Source organism: Phyllostomus hastatus, unplaced genomic scaffold (genome assembly GCF_019186645.2).
Source record: "Phyllostomus hastatus isolate PE091 unplaced genomic scaffold, TTU_PhHast_1.1 phas_scaffold_190, whole genome shotgun sequence".
Classification (NCBI taxonomy): Eukaryota; Metazoa; Chordata; class Mammalia; order Chiroptera; family Phyllostomidae; genus Phyllostomus; species Phyllostomus hastatus.
In genome coordinates, this window is record NW_025334014.1 from 190,206 (window position 1) to 210,620 (window position 20,415).

Genomic DNA, 20,415 nt, shown 5'->3' on the forward strand with positions numbered 1-20,415 from the left:
TAAATGGGAAACTGTAAAGATAAATGGAAAAGTAAAAGTTTTAGGAAAGAAGTTATGTGATGTTAGTTAATAATTGAAGGTATAAGGCATGGAAATGCAATCTTGGTGAATATCAGAAGGGGTATGAAAGTAAGATTAGAGAGTTTGTGAATGTTACAGAAAGTCTGTGGAAGTAAATGTTTTAAGAAGGAATTATGTGGTGTGTGTTAATAATTGAAGGTATAAGACATGGAGATGCAATCTTGGTGTATATCAGAAAGTGTATGAAAAAGAATAGAGAGTTTGTGAATGTTGCAGAAGGTCTGTGGAAGTGAAAGTTTTCAGAAGCCTGGTAGATATCAGAAGGAAAAGGATTTTCCTTCACACTTTATATTTTTTCTCCCTACCTGATCCCTCCAGAATTTGTCATTCTAAAGGAGTGAGTAATGACATAAGGTTTCTTTGCATAAATCTAACAAGACCAGTCGTTAATAGTGGTTATGATTTAATTGTGTCTTCCAACTCTTTCCAAATCTGTTATCTCCAGAATAGGACCAGAAAATGAATGAATCCATATGGCATTATAGCATTTAACAATGCACTGCCTTCTTTATGAGTCCGACAGTTTGTTAACACCTGGTTGCACTTATGGTTTAATCAATACTACTTTAGAATTAGTCCAACAGGCTCAAATAGATCAGGAGATCCTGATCCGCCTTTCTGCAGTTGAATCAGCACTGGATTGGATTGGCGAACGCCAGGACGCTCTCGTGACTCATCAACACCTAACCTGTGACCCTAATTTCTCCAGACTGTGTGTCACACCGCTACAGTGGAATTCCAGCCAACATACTTGGACTGATATACAACATCACTTGAGGGGAGCTTTCTCCACTAACTTAAAAGGACAAATTGATAAATTGCAGTTGGAGTTACATCAGCAGCTGCAGGACATTCAACGTTTAACCAAACAGGACATTTTTTCAGCCCTTAATGAAAATATTAATTGTCTAAATCCTAAAACATGGTTTGATGGAATTAATTTGAGAATTTGGGTTTTTGGAGCTGCTGGTTGTTTACTGATTGTGATATTGATTTGTGTACTTCGGTGTATTTGCAAATTGTTTTCCCAGGGTCGTATCAGAGACCAGCAAGTAGCCACCTTTATGGAAACCTTAGCAGTCCTAACTGAAAACAAGGGAGAAGGTATGAGAAACCATTCTGGCAGGGGTAAAATTAAAACTCAACACCCACGTAAGAAAGTAGGTGATGAGTCGGTGCGTAGAACTGCACCTGTTAAGAAATCCTCTCGTAAGAAGTCAGGCTTGCATTATGCTCAAACTGCCATGTGATTTGCCTTTCCTGATATCTATGTAATTTCTCTCAAAGATTGAAATGTAATCAGACCTATTACTTTTGTTTTTTCCCTTAATATGTTTTCTTGCACTGAATTTAGAAATTTAGGTATTCACAACCCATAGAATTTAGTTTCTGCTTTATATTTCTATTATTGCCTTATGATGTATGTAGATGTTGCTTTTCTTCTGATTTGCATTCGAAAACAGCAAAAGTAGGTTTCACAGGCTTAACGACCACAATTGATTTTAAAAACTAAAAAAAGGGGGGAGATGTTGGGAACCGCCCTGACTGGTATCAGAGGCTGAAACCCCCCGCCTAGCTAAGGCTAAGGGAACGCCCTTGGAACTGTAAGCCAGCAAGGAGACAAAAGCTTATCTTCCTGGCAGGAATGCTGCTTCTGCTGCTTTATTCATAACTGAACCCCAAAAAGCTTGGTCGGTTAGCCAAAGACGGGTAAGATTCCCCACAGGGGGAACGACCTAAGTCAGGCACGATCACTTTGGGAGGCCCCCCCAAAAGAAGGACTTGGGGGGACTGCAGCAAAAGGGGGTGATGGACCCTCGCTCCTCGGCTCTGACATAGCCTGAGTTCTCAGCGTCTGGGAGAAAATCTCCTTATCTCTTGGTTGCCTTAGTTCCCTTCCTCCACCAAAGCCTGAAACAATGACAGGGTGGTACAGCTCTGTACTGAGAAGTGCGGATTTCCCGGGGTGATCAGGCCTAAGAAAGAACATGTAAATTACTGTGAAACCTTCTTTGTTTAGAATGCTCTCAGTTGAATGAGAAGGGTCTTAGGAGGAAGTTATTTTGTTCCTCAGTCTTACAGCTCTTTGACCCCCCAACTCAATAGGCCGGCAGAGTTCTTTGTTTTCTATGGTTCCTTACTTCCCCTAATGAGTACTGTACTTTACCTGAATTATTATGCAAAATGAGCCTAATAAAAGCAGGTATGGACGGTAAATCAGCGCGCTCCCCACTAGGGGGGTGGCCATTTCGTCCCTACTTCCCCACAGAAACTAGTCTGTCTCTGTGCATGTGTTGTTTTCTCTCGCGTGTTTATCGTCGAGCCATCCACAGCGTTCCGTGGTCACTGCTGGCCGGTGACCCACGCGCAACAGCTCTGCCTGTGCAAGATGACTCCTGCAGTATGGTGGATGACTTAGCCCATGGAAGCTGGAAGCTGTTCCCTGAGTTTTCTCCCAGAGCCACCAACTCCAGACTCCCCTCAGGCATCTCTAGTCCACTCTGTCCTACCTTTGCTGGCACCCAGAGTAAGTGGCTGCAAATGAAATTGTGTGGTTTGGGCCTTTCTAGTAGTCTGTCCCTGACCAAATAACACCCCTGCTGCTTTTCACAGCTGGATGCTATTTAGAAGGCTCTGGTGCTGTAGGTTTAAACCTCACACTTTTCAAGGGGAATGCCCTGGCAACTGAAATGTCCCACCTGCACTTCAGCTGCCTTCCATGGGGGCACAACTAGCCCTCTCATGTCTCCTCCACACTCCCTATCAGTCACATTGTGCTGAAGTGCTTTCTTCTTTCTGTCCATGGTTGTAAGGCTTCTCTCCAGTTAGTTTTCAGTTGTTTATTCTACATGACTTCTCTACAATTTAGTTGCAATTCCATATTGGTCTACACTTGTTTAGTTTTTTTTAGAGTGATACATTACAATTGGATTAAAGACTCTTTTTTAACTTGTTGCCACCTCATTTCCAGACCCCTCCTCATTGATACCCTTCATCTTTAACCTGGTGATTTTCACTTCCATGATATTTCTTACCTTGTAACAATGTGAATATGCATACTCAATGTATATTATTCATTTTACCTTTGAAATATATAAATGTTATTAAATAATATTTCTGAGATTTATAACTAAAAGGTCCATTTTTCTAATGCAATCATTTTAATTTGTACAGTATCCAATTGTATATAACTGTTATTGTTATATAGGCTATTTCCATTTTTGTCACTACAAGCAACATTCAACTAAGAACTTTTGTACATCTCTTTTTGTGCATGTGTTGAGTTTCTCCAGAGCAGTGATCTGCCATAATTTTTCATGTCATGGTGCACTGAAAAGAATATTTGGAGGATGCACAAGGATAAACTGAATGTGATTTCTTTCATACATTTTTCCAGTTTTGTCACCACTTTGCTTATTGTCTTTTCTTAATTAAATTGTCATAAATATTTCTATGTTGTAAATATTGATACTTAGTCTATTAAATATGCTTCAAGCTTTTATTTCAAGGCTTCTCTTTTTAATGTTTCTGTGTATTTCAATATAAAGTTTTAATTTTAGAACAGTAATATTTATTTTGGTTTCTTAATGTTTGCCTACACTAAAATTATAAATTCTCCTTTACTAATACAGGGCAACATTTATAAGAATTGTTAATAGAAGCATTAATGTAGCAAGTAAGGGTACATTGCTAACACAGATATTTCCACAGGTATTTTGCAAAGTATTTACATATTACAGACACCATTTTCTCATGAATTGTGAATAATTACTCTTGAAATCTAAATATTTTAGATTCCATATTTTAGGAATACTGGTAGATATTATTCCTATATCTCCAATAAGCAAAAATTATCCTTTGGCTAGTGCCCCAAAGAAATTTAGCCAGGAAAATGTGAAATGATCCATAAGTGTTCTTTTTATTTATTTATTTATTTTTAATTGTTGTTCGAGTACAGTTTTCTGTTCTTTACCCCATCTCAGCCCACGCCCCCAGTGCTCCCATCCTTCCTTTCATCTCCAGCCCCCCTTGTTATTATCCAGGTGTCCTTTATATTCATTCCTGCAAACCCTCCCGCCTTCCCCTGAAATTCCCTCCCCTCTCCCCTCTGGTCACTGTCAGCCTGTTCTCAATTTCAGTGTCATTGGTTATATTTTGCTTGTGTGTTTGTTTTGTTGATTAGATTCCTGTTAAAGGTGAGACCATATGGTATTTGTTTTTCACCACTTCGCATATTTTGCTTGGCATAATGCTTTCCAGTCCCATCCATGCATTTTATTCCAAGCTACATAAACAAATTTATCCTATCATGGTGAACCAAGATTATTCTAATCCAGAACATTATTTATCACTTATATCCAGAACCCCACAGATTTGAGTTTCTGAATCTAGGTAATCCAAAGGAACTAAACGTGACTAAAATATTAACAACAATGCTGAATAAACTCTTCAATCTTTCTAAAATCTGAATTAAAATGCTCAAGGGAAAGATATCTAAATTGAACCTGACCAGTGTTTTCAAAATTAATCTCAACTCTAATTATGAGAGTTACTGTTGATCATGGAACCATCATTTTTGTGGTCTGACACTTGTGTGGTAGTCAGGTGGTTATAGAATATCCACCTAAAACTAAATACTTACAATTAGACATAGACATGTCTTCCACAGTGCAATAATCAGCAACAGAAGAATTCACATAACCAAATATGACCACCTTTGAGAATCTTATTCCTGTTCTTTTGGCTTTGTGGAACTCAAGTGGGAACTACATTCATTGAGGAGACATCACCCAAATCATACTTACCCAGGCAAATGGGACAAAATTCTAAATGGCATTAATTTAGTCTAAAATTTTTATTTTCTTCCTTATTTTATTCATCCAGTAAGTATTCATTGAAGGCCAAATGTGTTTTCTAGGCTATTTTCTAGGCACTAGAGCTACAAGGTATGAGAATAATATAAGAAATTTCTGCCATTCTAGAAATCATATTTTATTGGAAATAACAAATGGACAAATAAATTGTTGCATCTGTTAAAATATATCTATTACTATGAAAAAACATAAATCATGTTAAGAAGGTAAAGAGTGACAATCTATTAGCTTTTCAGGGCAGAGTTATTTGGGAGGGTGTCATTTCTTTTATTATTTTTTAGCATTCATTGGTTGATTTTCTTGAGGTTTTATGCTTATTTATTTATTCTTAACATATGTCGTTGATTATGCTCCTACAATTCCCTTAATTTTCTGCCTTTGCCACTCTCCTCTTGGTACCCTCATTCTCTCCAACTATCCTTCCTCCTTAGTTCATGTCCAAGGGTAGTATATGTAAGTTCTTTGGCTTCTGAATTTTCTATACTATTCTTAACATCACGCTCTCTGTTTTGTGCCTACCAATTATGCTTCTCAATCCATGCCTTTTCTCCCATTCTCCACCTTTCCCCTCCCCACTGATAACCCTCCCATGTGATCTCCACTTCTTTGACTCTCTTTCTGTTCTACTTATTCACATAGTTTGTTTTTGTGTTTTTTAGATTCAGTTGTTGACAGTTGTGATTTTACTGCCCATAGTTTTGATCTTCTTCTTTTTCTTTAATAAGTCTTTAACTTTGAAAATAATAAGGGCTTCATACTGATGAACTGCTTTAGCTCTTCCAGGTATAAAATGTACTAAAATGAGCACAGGTCTCTTTATCACTATAAACAGACACTGTAGACCACCCCATCTGTCAGAGTTGACACAGATCTGTCTTCACTCCCTGAGATGTGTGTAGTTCTTTGTGTTAAGGACACCCCAAAAATCAGTGTTCACAGTCAAGGATTTCTTTCCATTGATGAGTTTAAACATGAGATCCCACATCACTTTTATTTACATATCCTTATTGGTGGGAGCTATATGTGAGTGTAAAAACTATAGAACTGTGTTTTAAAATTTTAATCCCAAGGGGTAAGCAGAAAGAGAAAATATATTAGCAGAATGACAGATAATTAATGACAGATATAAAATAAAGCTTTTTTGAAAATAATTGGACTATGAGGTGTACAAGAGAAGGAAAATTAAATGGACTGTGGGTTCCAACTACAATATTGGTATAGTACAGAGAAAAATCACTTACAAGGCTAATAAATCTACACTAATTGACTAAGTGAACAAACCACTGGATAGGTGAATGGGTTAAGGGGTGTCACTCAATCTCCAAACACTTGCAAGTAGCCTTAGGAATCACAAAATTGGTCTTTCCATTGAGATTTCTCCCCCAACTTCTTTCCAGAAAAGAATTCAAGCCTAACATGTCATCCTCCTAGTGAGAGTCCTGTGGAGGGCATCTTTGACCTCCTTGTTTCTCAAGCTGTAGATAAGTGGGTTCAACATGGGGATGACTGCCGTGTAAAACACAGACACTGCTTTATTGAGATCCAGGGAGAAACTGGCACTTGGTCGTACGTAAATGAACAACAGGGTACCAAACATGATGGAGACAGCTGTCAGGTGGGAGGAGCAGGTAGAAAAGGCTTTGCACCTCCCATCAGCTGAGTGGATCCTCAGGATGGCAGTGAGGATGTAAATGTAGGAAATCATAATGGTCAGAACACTAAAGACTCCCACAGCTCCGGCCATGATGAAAACCACTAAATTATTGAGCTCTGTGTCAGCACATACCAGGGAAAACAGGGGAAACACATCACAAAAGAAGTGATTGATGACATTGGGGCCACAAAAAGGGAGGCGAAATGTGTTTGTTGTATGAGTCATGGTGTTCATGAAGCCAATGACATAGGGGCCAGCCACCAGCTGGATACAGAGCCTCTGGGACATGGCAACTGAGTACAGTAATGGGTTACAGATGGCTACATAGCGGTCATAGGCCATGGATGCCAAGAGAACACATTCTGCTGCGACAAAGAACCCAAGGAACCACTGCTGCAAAGCACAGCCCAAGAAAGAGATGACTTTCCTCTGCAGAAAGAAGTCAGTGAGCATCTTGGGGCTCACAACTGAGGACAAGCACATGTCCACAAAGGACAAGTGGCTGAGGAAAAAGTACATAGGTGTGTGAAGGCGGGGACTGATACATATCAGTATAATCACCCCCAAGTTTCCTGTTAAGTTGATGATGTAGAAACTCAGAAGGAGCAGGAAGAGAAACACCTGCAACTGAGGGCTGTAATTCAAACCTGTGAAAACGAACTCTGTGACCCTTGTGTAGTTTTCATTGGCCATTGACTGGCTGTGATTTTGCTACAAGAGCAGAGGCATCACAGAACATTTGGTGAACATATCTTCAAAATTGGGACACAGCAAAAATATACTAGAAAATGAACTAACAAGGAATGATATGAGTTAGTTACGTGCTGCAGCTGGGAACACAAAATGAAATAGAGACCACTGCAAAAGATCACACCCATGGCTATAATATATATAACTCTGCAGAATTTGTCAATACTTCAATGAAAAAGTGGAAGCCTAGAAAAGAGGAGCAGCTTGCTCAAGGTCCTCTCAGTTGACTCACTGAACACAGGTGGTTCCACAATAGACATCTGTTAACTCCCACCTTAGTGAACTTTACCTGAGTTCACCAAGTGGCCACATCCATGGTGAAATGATGCAGGAGAGTAGAAGTGAGGCAAGCTGGAACAGAAATGAGCAGTCACTCATTTTTCAGATGACTTTCTTTGCATTTTGTGATTATGACATAATGCTGAATGCATGTTATTCAACTGCTCTGACATCCACCTTCTCTCATCCCAGGAAAATTACTTTTCTTCCTCTGTGAAGCAGGAATAGTAATAGTAATATCAACCTTGTAAATTTTTGTAGGGATTAAATGAGATAATGCACCCAAGGAATCTAGCAGCACCTTATTGAGCACCTAAATAAGTGGACAACAATGGTTAGTATTTTTGCATTACATACTCTTTTGAATAAGCCTCCAAGCTAAATATCACCTTGTTTTACACAAGATAGAACTGTTCACAATGTTCTCATAACAGGGAAATTCACAATTTCTCTGCTAGTGACTGGCAGAGGTGGGCTTTGAAACACCTGTCAAAATGGTCTGTGCTTTTCCTGCTCTCACACTGGGAAATGTTGATGTATTCACAACTCCTTTCATTTCAAAAAAAATCTTTCCAACATGAGCATAAGATAACATACTTCTGGGTTTCTGTTTCTGGTGTGGAATTTTAGCCAGTGGCCATTAGTGGGAAGCCCATAAGATAAGAGAAACTACTGAGTTTATGTACCAGTGCAGGGAGGAAAACAGTGCAAGGAAGAAATTTGAAAAAGAGCCTAAATTCTCCATCTCTGTATCTTCTATAGATTCTTTGTCACCCACTTAACGATGACCTTAGTTAAGTCAGCTGATCTCTCTGAACTTTACTTAAAGACTTCATTTATTTAATGTAGCTAAAACTATTGTCTTTGATCTGTGAGGATTATCACCCACTAGAATAAAAGGATCAACATACAAAAGCTCAGTAATCTACTTATACATTACTTTAAAAAAAAGAACTTATGAGGCCAAGAATATCAGAGTCCAACATAAGACTTATATGATGGACACTTTTCCTTCCATTTTCATTTGAAATTCATTATTTGACTTTAGCAAAGCCTCCTGTGAAGCATAAAATACAGTTTAAAGTATGTCTCTGGCTTTGGGGAAATTAAAGAGATAGATGGAATAGCCAGTCAAACAGTCTACCCATCACACTCACCCTTGCTTAAACATCTTAAGAAGTCTAATAACTCCCACTGGATCAGTCACACACTGTATCTCAGTCTTCACCTTGACAATTGCCTGAAGCTCCTCAACTCTTTTCTATCAATCATAGTTTCTACAACTGCCCAAGCCTTCTACCCCTTTAGGAAAATTTTAGTTTCTTAATTTCTCTTTTTTTTATTTGCTGCTTAGAACACTACTCAGAGTGGTGGACACAATTGGCTCTCATGTTCAGTGCCCTTGGATAATACCAAGACCATCTGTGTTAGTCTTCCTTTAGGAAGGAAACACCCAGTTGGTTTGAACAGAGATGGAGTTAAAGCTAGGACTATTTTTCCCCTCACCCTGCTGCTGAAATATCTCTGTCCAATTTTATACTTGCTTTGTTCCAGCTGCAGATTTTGCATTTATTTCTATGTAAGTGATCTATTCTTAGATCTTGCTCAACATCCAACAAAGATGAAGGTCATGGTGATTCTGGCTGTGAACCAAATATATTATTCATTTTAACTTTACCTGAAATAATTTATGTTCTCCCGAACTTCTTAAAAATCAAGTAGAGTAAATGAAAGAAGGTGATTTGGAAGATCTCAACTTACATTCTAACAGATTCTCCCCTCTCTTTCAAGATGACAAGAAGAACTAAAGTAAAAATGAGCCAAGTTCACCAGATCTCATCTCTTCCCTTAACATGGTACCTTCACACACAGAATGGGGCAGATATTTCAATAGTCATTTGATTGTACCCTATATCTTCTTCCAAAAAGAAAATGTGGAAGACTCCACTAAAACCATATTTAGTCTTTATTAGTTAGGTGCAAGTTCACTGAAGAATTGCATCATTTCTTTCTTTGTTATTGTTATTGAAAATGCTCTGTCCCCAAAAGCATACCATACCTTGGGAATGAGGCCACTTAGGGAAAGTGCAATTAAAGTTTTGCTTCATATCCTAAATTCAATGACATCTGTTTTCTGATCATTTCAAGTTTATTTCTAACTCCATATAGACTCTCTCACCCCGAGTTCCAGGCTAAGCAAGGAAACTCTATGAAATTCTTTGTAAATTGAAGTAACACAGAGGGCAGTACCCATCTCTCTTCTGCATTAACGTCTTAGGAGCAAGACATAAGAATGCACAAAATGGTCTTTCCTCAGATAGAACACTTACCATACTTTGCCAAGGAAGTAAGTTTCCCAGGACTTTGTCCAAAATATGTGAAGAGTTTAACTATTGTAAGCTAGGACTAGAAAAGGAAAATTGTTTTCATTTTTTAAATTATATTCTGATAACGTATTAACTGGTCCTTAAAATTTAACAGATTACATCTGAACACTTAGCATATGACAAGAGAAATTACTTTATTGTTGCCAAGAAATAAAACAAAACAGAATGCTTAGAGTGTTTTTTTACCTCCAAGACAAACAGCATCAGCCTGACATAGCAGAGTCAATATAGAAACCTGAATTTTGGTTCTAGCCTAGGTAAGAAAAAATACCACAAGTCTTTCAGCATATAATACAATTCCTTACTTTAGAAAGTTTTGTTTGTTTTGTTTTCTTTTCTTTTTAATTTTGTAGCATGCCACTGTGTTTTATTTTTATTAAATTAATGGGGGTAACTTTAGTTAATAGGATAGTATAGGTTTTGAGTATGCAATTTATGGTACTGATCTGTACATTGCATTGTATGTCCACTACCCAAAGTCAAATCTTCTGTCACCAATATTCCATCTTTTTTTCCCTTTACTACTCCCTGACCTCCTTCCTCTGGTAACCACCAGAGTGTTGTTTGTGTCTACAAGTTTTTGTTTGTTTCCTTATTTGTGCATTTATTATTTTTTTTCAGGGTTTTTTAAAGATTTTATTTAGTTATTTTTAGAGAGAAGGAAAAGGGGGAGAAGAGAATCATCAATATGTGGTTTCCTCTCTCATGCCCCCCATTTGGTGACCTGGCCAACAACCCAAGCATGTGCCCTGACTAGGAATCAAACTGGCGACCCTTTTGTTCGCAGGCCATTGCTCAATCTGCTGAGCCGCACAAGCCAGGGCCGTTTCTTCAGTTTTATGTCCCACGTATGAGTGAAATAATATGGTTCTTGATTTTTTATGTCTGACTTCTTTCACTTAGCATGATATTCTCAAGATTCATCCATGTTGTCACAAGTGGCAGTGCTTCACCTTCTCATGTGGCTGAGTAGTGTTCCACTGTACATATGCACCATATCTTCTTTCTCCAATCATCTAATAAAGGACAATTGGGTTGTTTCTATAGCTTGACCACTGAAAGTTGAGGAGGGAACTCACATGTATGTATATGGACAAAGAATCCAAAAACATAAAATGGAGAAAAGAAATCTTCAGTAGATTGTGCTGGGAAAATTGAAAAGCCACATGCAAAAAAAAAAAAAATGAAACTAGACGACTGTTTGTCATGCTTACAAAACCAAAATCAAAGACCTGAAACAATAAATTACATAGAAGAAAATATAGGTACTAAATTATGAACTTAGGTCTCAGAGAGGGTTTTATTAAATTTGACCCCAAAGGCAAGGGGAGTAAAGGCAAAAATAAATAAATAGAACTATACCAAACAGAAAAGCTTCTGCATAGCAAAAGAAATCACTCACAATACAAAAAGGCCAACAACCAAATTGAAGAAGGTATTTGCAAACAACAGCTCTGACAAGCAGTTATTAAAAATACATAAAGAACCCATACAACTCAACACTAAACAAACAGTCCAATTAAAAAATGCGCAGAGGACCTGAACAGACTCTTCTCCCAAGAAGATGTACAAACGGCCAACACATGTATGAAAAGATGCTCAACTTCACTAGTTATTAGGGAAATGCTCACCAAAACTACAACAAGATACACCTGTCAGACTGGCTATTCTCAACCAAACAAGTATAAACGGTTAGGTTGGAGAGGTTTGGAGAAAACTCTCATTCACTGCTGATATAAATATAAATTGATACAACCACTAATAAAAACAGTATGGAGGCTCCTAAAATAATACTTCAATTGGATCTCTACCTGAAAAATTTGAAAACATGAATTCACAAAGATATATGCTATATTCTTTATATACTGTATTCTTTAAAGCATTTTTTTCCTATGAGAGGTTAAGTTTTAATAACTTTCTCTTGATTCTTATGTGAAAGAACTTTTTATTAAGATATAGCAGACATATAACACTATAGTAGTTTCAAATGTATAACATAATAATTTGTTTTTGCATAGTTTATATAATGATCACCACAGTAAGTCTAGTTAACATTCAATGTTCTGTATAACTCACTGCAAATATTTGTTTTGTTATGAGGAATTTTAAGATCTACTCAGCCACCTTAAAACATGTAATACAAAGGACACATGGACAAAAACTAGGGCGGCTTGGGGAGGGAGGTGGGGAGGGCTGGGTGGTAGGCATGGATGGGAAAAAATAAATAAAAACATAAAATGTAATGTAGTATAATTAACTACAGTCATGTATTTCTGCCCTGAAAACTCCTTAGATGGTATTCTTTTATTTATATATTCTTTATTATTAATATTGTTAAGAGGACTGAGAATAATATGACTTTCCCCTTTGGGGGGGTAGTAGTTTTTATTGTCTTCATACTTAAAGAATTATTTCATTAACATTACACTTAAAAAATCTCTTCTAGGGTCTGTGAGATTCTTCTTACCTATTTCGTCTAAAACACAGTGAATGTTTTAAATCTAAATATTTGACTCTTTGTTACTTTGTTACAATTTTTGTTAAAAACTGTAGCTTTCATCATTTCTTCCGTTTTGATTGCTCTGACGCATCCCTGACATGCACATAATATCTGTTGTTGAATCTCTACTTTATGTTCTTGATATCATTGTTTCTTCTCTTTTCAATTATATTTTCCTCTGTCTTTGAATCTCGCAAGAGCTTTTCAAATTGGTCCTTTCAAACACAAAATCCTTCTTCTAAGTGTAAATTCTTTATTTAAAACCTCCCCTGTGGCTTTTAATTCTGATGTAACATTGTAGTTTCCGTAAAGCTCCTTAATGCTTTAAATCCCTTTCATCTCATCATACTTAATGTTATCACTTCTTCACTTAGTGGCTTAATTAAAATTAATGTTTTAATTTCTCCTACTTAGCTTAGCACACAATTACTTTTAATTTCTACACATAAACCTGTTTTGAATTTTGCTTTAGGACATATATTTCTAAGATTTCTTTTTTATATTTCATTGATTATGCTCTTCCAATTGTCCTGAGTTTTCTCCCTTTGTCTCCCTATACTCATCAACCCCCACTCCCTCAGACAATCACCCCACCATTGTTCATGTCCATGGACCATGCATAGTTCTTTGGTTACTCCATTTCCTGTACTGTACTTTACATTCCCATGGCTATTCTGTAACTACTTATTTGTACTTGTTGATCCCATCCCCTTTTCACCAATTCTCCAACAAAACCCTCCCATCTCAGTATCCATAATTCTGTCTCGATTCTGCTTGTTTGCTTTCTTTTTTAGATTTAATTGTTGAAAGACATGCATTTTTTGCCATTTTACTGTTCATAGTTTTGATCTTCTACTTTTTCTTAAAATATTTTACTTACTTGTTTTTAGAGAGAGTGGAAGGAAGGGAAAATGAGAGGGAGAGAAACATCATTGTGTGGTTGCCTCTCATATGCCCTCTACTGGGGACCTGGCCCACAACCCAGGCATGTGCCCTGACTGGGAATCGAACTGGTGACCCTTTCCTTCACAACCTAGCACTCAACCCATTGAGCCATGGCTGATCTTCTACTTTTTCTTAAATAAGTCCATTTAACATTTCATATAATAATGGTTTTGTGAAACAAGCAAGCAAAATATTACCAGAGACACTGAAATTAAGAACAAAGTGATGGTAACTAGAGGGGAGGTGGGAAGGGATAATTGTGGGGAAAGGGGTAAGGGTTTTTAGGAACATGTATAAAGGACACATGGACAAAACCAAAGGGGGTGGGATCAAGGGTAGAAAGTGGGGATGGGTGGTGTGGGTGGGGGAGTCATGAGGGGAAAATGAAGATAACTGTACCTGAACAACAATGAAACAAGTTTAAAAAATAATCAAATAAAATGGGGTAATGATGACTCCTCCCCCAAAAATAATAATTGTTAGGTGACAATGAGGTCCTTTAGTTTTTTCTTGTCTGGGAAGTCCTTTATCTGCCCTCTGATTCTAAATGATAGTTTTCCTGGGTAGAACAATCTTGACCATAGATCCTTGCTTTTCATGACTTTGAATATTTCTTGCCAATCCCTTCTAGCCTGCAAAGTTTCCTTTGAGAAATCAGTTGACGGTCTTATGGGAAACTCCTGTAGGTAACTATCTGCTTTTCTCTTACTGCTTTTAAGATTCTCTCTTTATCTTTAACCTTTGACTTTTTAATTATGATGTACCTTGATGTGCTCCTTGGGATCATCCTGCCTGGGACTCTCTGTGCTTCCTGGGCTTGTGTCTATTTCCTTCACCAAATTAGGCAAGTGTCCTTTCTTTTTTTTTTTCAAGTAAGTTCTCAATTTCTTCTTCTTCCTCTTCCCCTGGCAGTCAAGCATGCAGCTGAGACTGCTTGCTTACAAGGTATCCCTCCCACTTTTTGTCCACCGCACATGAATGTGGAACCACCATTTCACTGCTGCCACCTCTCTGCACCAGGGCATGTCCCACACTTCTCCACCAGTCTCTGTAACTCTTCCCCTCCTACCCATCAGATGAGTGTGCCTTCTTTAAATCCTTGGTTGTCAGACTTCCATATAGCTTGATTTTCTGGTAGTTCAGAGTGTTATTTGTTTTCAGGTTTAGTTGTAATTCTTTCTGTGGTTGCACAAGGTTGCAAAGCATGTTTACCTGTGCCTCCATCTTGACTAGAAGTCAGGAGGTGACATTTCAATAGATATATAAATAAATTCAGAGAAATATAATTATTAATATTAAATAAATTAGTATTAACATAATGGGATTGAGTGCTAAACTATTTTGGAGCCTATTAACTTCCTCAGAGGTTCTTTCACATTTTTGTACCTCACACCATATGTCAGTGAGTTCAGCATGAGGATTAGCATGGTGTAAAAAATGGAGACTACTGGAACAATTACCCATGAGTCTTTGGAAGTGGACACACCATAGAAAGAAAGGATGATGGTGAAGTGGAAGGCACAAGTAGAGATGAGCACAGATATAAAGTATCTTTAGGACTGTGACAAAAATGAAAGCAAAGTGATGACTATGAACTTCCTTATGAAATGAACAGGATCCAAAAGGAAAACAATATACTTATATAAAATATTTTAACTATGACAGACTTATGTTAGGCATAAAATGAGAAACTGAGTGTTAGGAAATGTAAATACTGGGCAGCAGTATCCATAGCTGCAGATGCTCATTGAAACACAAGAAAACATACACACAGACAACCAAGTCCTATGGAGAAATAGGGACAAAATGGCCACTCTCTCTAGTGGAGAGCGCCCCGTTTCCAGCCCAAGCAGGCTTTTATTAAGAATACAGATACAGTTTGTGGATTACAGTCTCTCAGGGAAGATAAAACAAGTAGTTAGCTTTCAAAGGGGCTAGCAGATCTCCCACTGGGATTGCAGGCTGAGGTTTTGGGGTTCTATCATTTAAAAATACTATAGAATCTAAAAGGCCAGTTTTGTTTCCTGCCTGTGCCTTCATATTCTAATTCAAGAGCATGCTCCAGCAGGCAGACCTCACAGGATCTTTCATATTCTATGTCCCAGGTCTGATTACCCCAGGGGTCCTCTGACTCTGGTCTGGACTGCACTACCCCTGTTATTTGTGCAGGCCTGAGTCAGGCAGAGGAGAAAAAGGTAGCCAGGAGACTTGGATTGCTCAAGGACTCAGGCTTTGACAAAGCTGAGGGGGCAGGGGTGGATGTAAATACCCCTTCATTTCCACAGCCCCCTGAGTCTCTTCCCTTAGGGCATTCCCATGGGACCATGTCTGTCTTAGGTTCATCCCCTTTTTTAGAGAATTGTTACCCATCATTGACTGCTGTGATCAGCAGTCAGGGAGCCAGGCATTAGAACAGGCAGCGTTCATGCCAAGGAAATGTTTTTGTCTCCTTAGTGGCTCCTGGTTTGGAGGCCTCTTACTCAGCCTTAGCCATGGGGGGTTACAGCTTCCTGAGACCAGGCAGGGTGGACCCCAACAAGGAAACAGGCTATGCCCAGGTGTAGCATCCATCCAGAGGGACAAGGTACAGCTTCTGCAGTGTATAGCAGAGATTTACAAAGACCCAGCAAGTGGTTATAGACCAGCACTTAGATTTTGTTTCTTTTTCTCTTTTTTTAAGAATTGCATGTGGTTGAGGAGGCAAGTGAAAAGAGCATAATGCATCTTTTGTGTACTATAGAGGCCCTTAAACAGATGTGAATATGATGATAAAGTTATGTGGAAATTCTAGTTTATCACTAAAGACAATTATTGGTGGAACTGGAAGGCACTTTGCTAAGTGAAATAAGCCAGGCAGTGAAAGACAAATACCATATGATCTCACCTTTAAGTAGAACCTAATCAACAAACCAAACATGCAAGAAAAATGTAACCAGAGACATTAAAATTAAGAACAAACTCACAGTAACAAGAGGGGAGGTGGAAGGAAATAATGGGGGGAAAGAAGAGATCAACTATAAAGGACACATGAACAAAACCGGGGCGGGGGGGCGGCGGGGATCAGGGCAGGGAGGTGGGGATGCCTGGGTTGGGGGTGTTGCTGCGGGGAAAATGCAGACAACTGTACTTTAACAACAATTAAAAAGATTACAAGTAAAATATCTGTTCTTTTGTTTTATAATTGCCTACTTGCACACACATAGAAGACAAGGTTTTGTAGTATACTTTTATGGTATAAGGTGAAGTTAGAAAATTTTATTTGACAAAAACACAGTGGGTTAAGAACAGCAGAAAAATAATCAGTTTAGAAGACATTTCAATCAAAACAGTTGCAATTATGTCACATTTATCTGGCAGCTATGTCATGCAGGTAAAATGTGTAATTAATTAAAGATTAACCTTTAAAACAAAAACAAAAACTTTACAAACTTGGGTTTTTACTGAAAACATCAGTAAAAAAACATCAGTTTGACACATCAGGTTGTGAGATTAAAACCTATAAACTTTCCATTTTTGGTTCTCATTGGTAATCCTTCCAGAAATTTGTATGAAATCAACATTTTTTACTTGATATTCACAGTCAGCATGTTTACCATTGCTCCCTGCTTTTGGTGCAAATATATATCTGTTACTACTGGGTGCATATAGAAAACAGAATTATGGATTTATACTCCTAAAGTTTTTCAAGCTATTTGATCAGTATCGATTGGCTTTTTGTGCAGCTTTTAGGAGCTCATAGTTATTGCATGCATGCCTTATATATGTTTCCAAGATGTTTTCCACTCTTCCAGGTTTGGGTTTCTCAGTAGCAGACCCAGAGACCAGGATTTACACACAAGTAGTTTGTTTAGAATATGATCCTAGGAAGCACCAGCAGCTCAGTAAAAAAGAGGGACACAGAATAATGAACAATTTATTTTTGCCTACAACTGAATCTTAGTCCCACTGCAAGACTGTGTAGACTCTATTTCCAATTTGTCCAAGGAGTAAGTAGAGAAGTTGAGGTATTTATGTACCTACAACCCTATATTGTTGGTTGAGAGCTATTCCTGGAAGTGTTGACTCTCTTGTTGTTTTAAGATAGCCCATGCATAGACTGAAGACACTGCTACTATGAAGAAAAAACAAATCCAAAACCTTGAGATACAGAGCTACAGGTATTTTCAGTAAAAAAACCATCTCAGTAAGGAAAAACAAAGAAGAAAACAAATGAAATTAGTGAAATAAATAGAAAATATAAAGTAGAGGGGATCAACAAAATCAGATTTTAGGGGTTTTTTTTTAGCAAACCTATAAAATTGAATAAACTTTTATACAGTTCAACCAGGGTGTGGGGAAGAAAGGAAGGCAAAAATAATATTAGTAATTGAAAGTTATCATAAATATAGATACCACCAACTTCAGAAAGAGACTGTTATAAAAACTATTGTGCTACCAACTCAGAAAATTAGCTATAGTAGAAAAAATTCCAAAAAAGAAGACTCAAAAATTGAAATCATCATTTTCTTGCCACCAGCAGAGAAGGTGAATTCAAAATTGAAAACATTCCTATGCAATTAAAAATTGTCCTATTTTTCAGAGATTACTATTAAGCAAAAAAAATTATGGAATTAAATTAGAAGACAGTTTTACCATTTTCTTTTAAGAGGATAGTAAAATTTTGATGTCAAAAATTAACAAGGACAGTACAAAAAAAAGAATTTTACAGAACAATTTCCCTTATGAACTTATAATTTGAAATTCTAAATAAAACATTGTCACATTAAACAGCTAATGGGAAATCTTACTATATCACATTTAAATTATTTTTTCTCAGAAAAATATTGGTTTGATATTAGAAAACCTAAAAAGAAATGTAAGTGTCAAATTAAAATGTTAAAGAGTAAAATGAAGAAAAAACAGTTTAAATTAACATTCACCAAAAAAATAAAAATAAAGAAGATAACTTTGCTAAGCTTGGGAAAGTGAAATCTATAAAGACATATAGCAAACAACACTTCAAATATACAATAGTCAATGCTGTTTGGGTATATCAGGAAGTCAAGGATGCCCACTTTTACTGTTTGTTCAACATTACATGCAAGTTCTTACCACTGAAGTTAACCAAAGCAAAATAGAAAAATTAAAAGAAATAATATTGTCAACAAAACAATCACAATACATTTAATCAGATATTATATAATATGCATGATCGACATACAAAATAATCTATAAATAAATTATAAAATTACTACAATTTAGGCTATAACTCTTCAGATCACCTCACAAATCCCACACTTTAAAAGCCCTACTTGAATTGAAATTTAAGCTGGACAATTACTTGGTCATGGATACTATGGCATAAAATTTTATATTCTGATTTTAAAGATATTTTACTAAATGTTAGAGTGAACAGATATTGGAAGATCAATTGCAAGGTTACTGCAGATTCACCTGATGATTTATTAATGAATAACTCGTACCAATACTCTAAAAAGAAACCATTCATATTCTACCTTCACTTTTCCTGACAGAACAATTTAGTATTGATTAAAGTTTTGACTGTCTCCTTCACTTCTTTGTTCCTGAGGCTGTAGATCAGTGGGTTCAGCATGGGGATGACCACTGTGTAAAAGACAGAGGCCACCTTGACCATAAGCCAGGAGCTTTTGGAGTTAGGAACACAGTAGAGAAAAAGAATGGTCCCATGGAAGATAGTGATGGCAGTCAAGTGGGATGCACATGTGGAGAAAGCCTTGTGGCGCCCCCCAGTTGAAGGCATCCTCATGACAGTGATGAAAATGAAAATGTAGGAAGTGAGAACGATCACCAAGCTGCTTATTTCATTGAATGTGGCAGACACTAATAGGATCTTCTGGATAATGTAAGGGTCAGAACAAGACACAGAGACAATAGCAGCAGGCTCACAGACAAAGTTATGTATGATATTATTTCCTCTGAAGGTTAGGTGCACTAGAAAGTAGGTGAGGGTCAGGGAACAAGCTATACCCCAAGAGTATGATGCACCCACCAACAGGGAACAAAGCTTCTGAGACATGACTGCTGTGTACAGAAGAGGGTTACACACTGCCACAAATCGGTCATAGGCCATCACTGCCAACATGAATGTCTCTGTCACCACAGATATGCAGGCCAAGGAGAACTGCATGATGCATCCTGTGAAGGAGATGGTCCTGTCTCCCACAACCAAGTTTTCCAGTAGTTTGGGTGTAACCACTGTAGAGTAGCAGAAATCAAGAAAGGATAAGTGGCTGAGAAAATAGTACATGGGGGTGTGGAGTTTGGGGGTTGATCCTGATGATCATGACCATGCCCAGGTTCCCCAGCACAGTGACTGTGTAGATTGTTAAGAACAACAGGAACAGAGGCACCTGGAGCTCTGGATACTCTGAGAAGCCCAAGAGGATGAAGGTGACCTCATCACTCTGGTTTTCTAGGTTCCTGTGGACAACATGGGAAAGGTGACTCAGAAAAATGAGAAGCAAAGTTTGGATAAGGCAGGTTAAAATGAGCAAATGTTGAAAGACGTGAGTATACATAGTGTTGTACAAAGTACTTGCTTTCATTTATTTGTTACTTATTTCAAAAGCTAGAATTTACTAATACAAATATTCTAGAGTAAGTTTAAAATCTGTGCTGATGGAATAATAAAAGAAGGAGGAACAACATAGTGTTGGCTCTGTTATATTCTAGATAAGACTCAGTATCCTCAGAGACAGTTAGCATCATGAGAAGGATTAGTCTAGCTTTTTGCCTCAACATGAGTTTAGTTAAAATGCTTGTCTTAGAGGAAATATGTATTGATAATTTCTTCCCTACCTAACCAGTTTTACAAGGAGAAGTTAAAACTCAAAAGGAAATTCATGGTCTAGCAAAACTGTCATTAAAATTTTTCCGCTTTTTTTATTTTACTATTATTACTGTAGCTATTTTTTAATTTCCCTT

The 20,415-nt window shown here is 37.4% G+C and overlaps 2 protein-coding genes across 2 annotated transcripts; both read right to left on the minus strand.

Annotated features, from left to right (window-relative positions):
* Positions 1-6,366: 6,366 nt before the first annotated feature.
* Positions 6,367-7,302, minus strand: LOC123832474 (olfactory receptor 1009-like). The gene has a single exon (XM_045860119.1). It carries the CDS (start codon positions 7,300-7,302, stop codon positions 6,367-6,369), a length of 936 nt encoding a protein of 311 aa, XP_045716075.1.
* An 11,665-nt stretch (positions 7,303-18,967) lies between these two features.
* On the minus strand, positions 18,968-20,009 carry LOC123832442 (olfactory receptor 5D13-like). Its single transcript, XM_045860091.1, is given in 2 exon segments — positions 18,968-19,756; positions 19,758-20,009. Coding segments are annotated over 2 exon segments (1,041 nt in total).
* Positions 20,010-20,415: the final 406 nt, after the last annotated feature.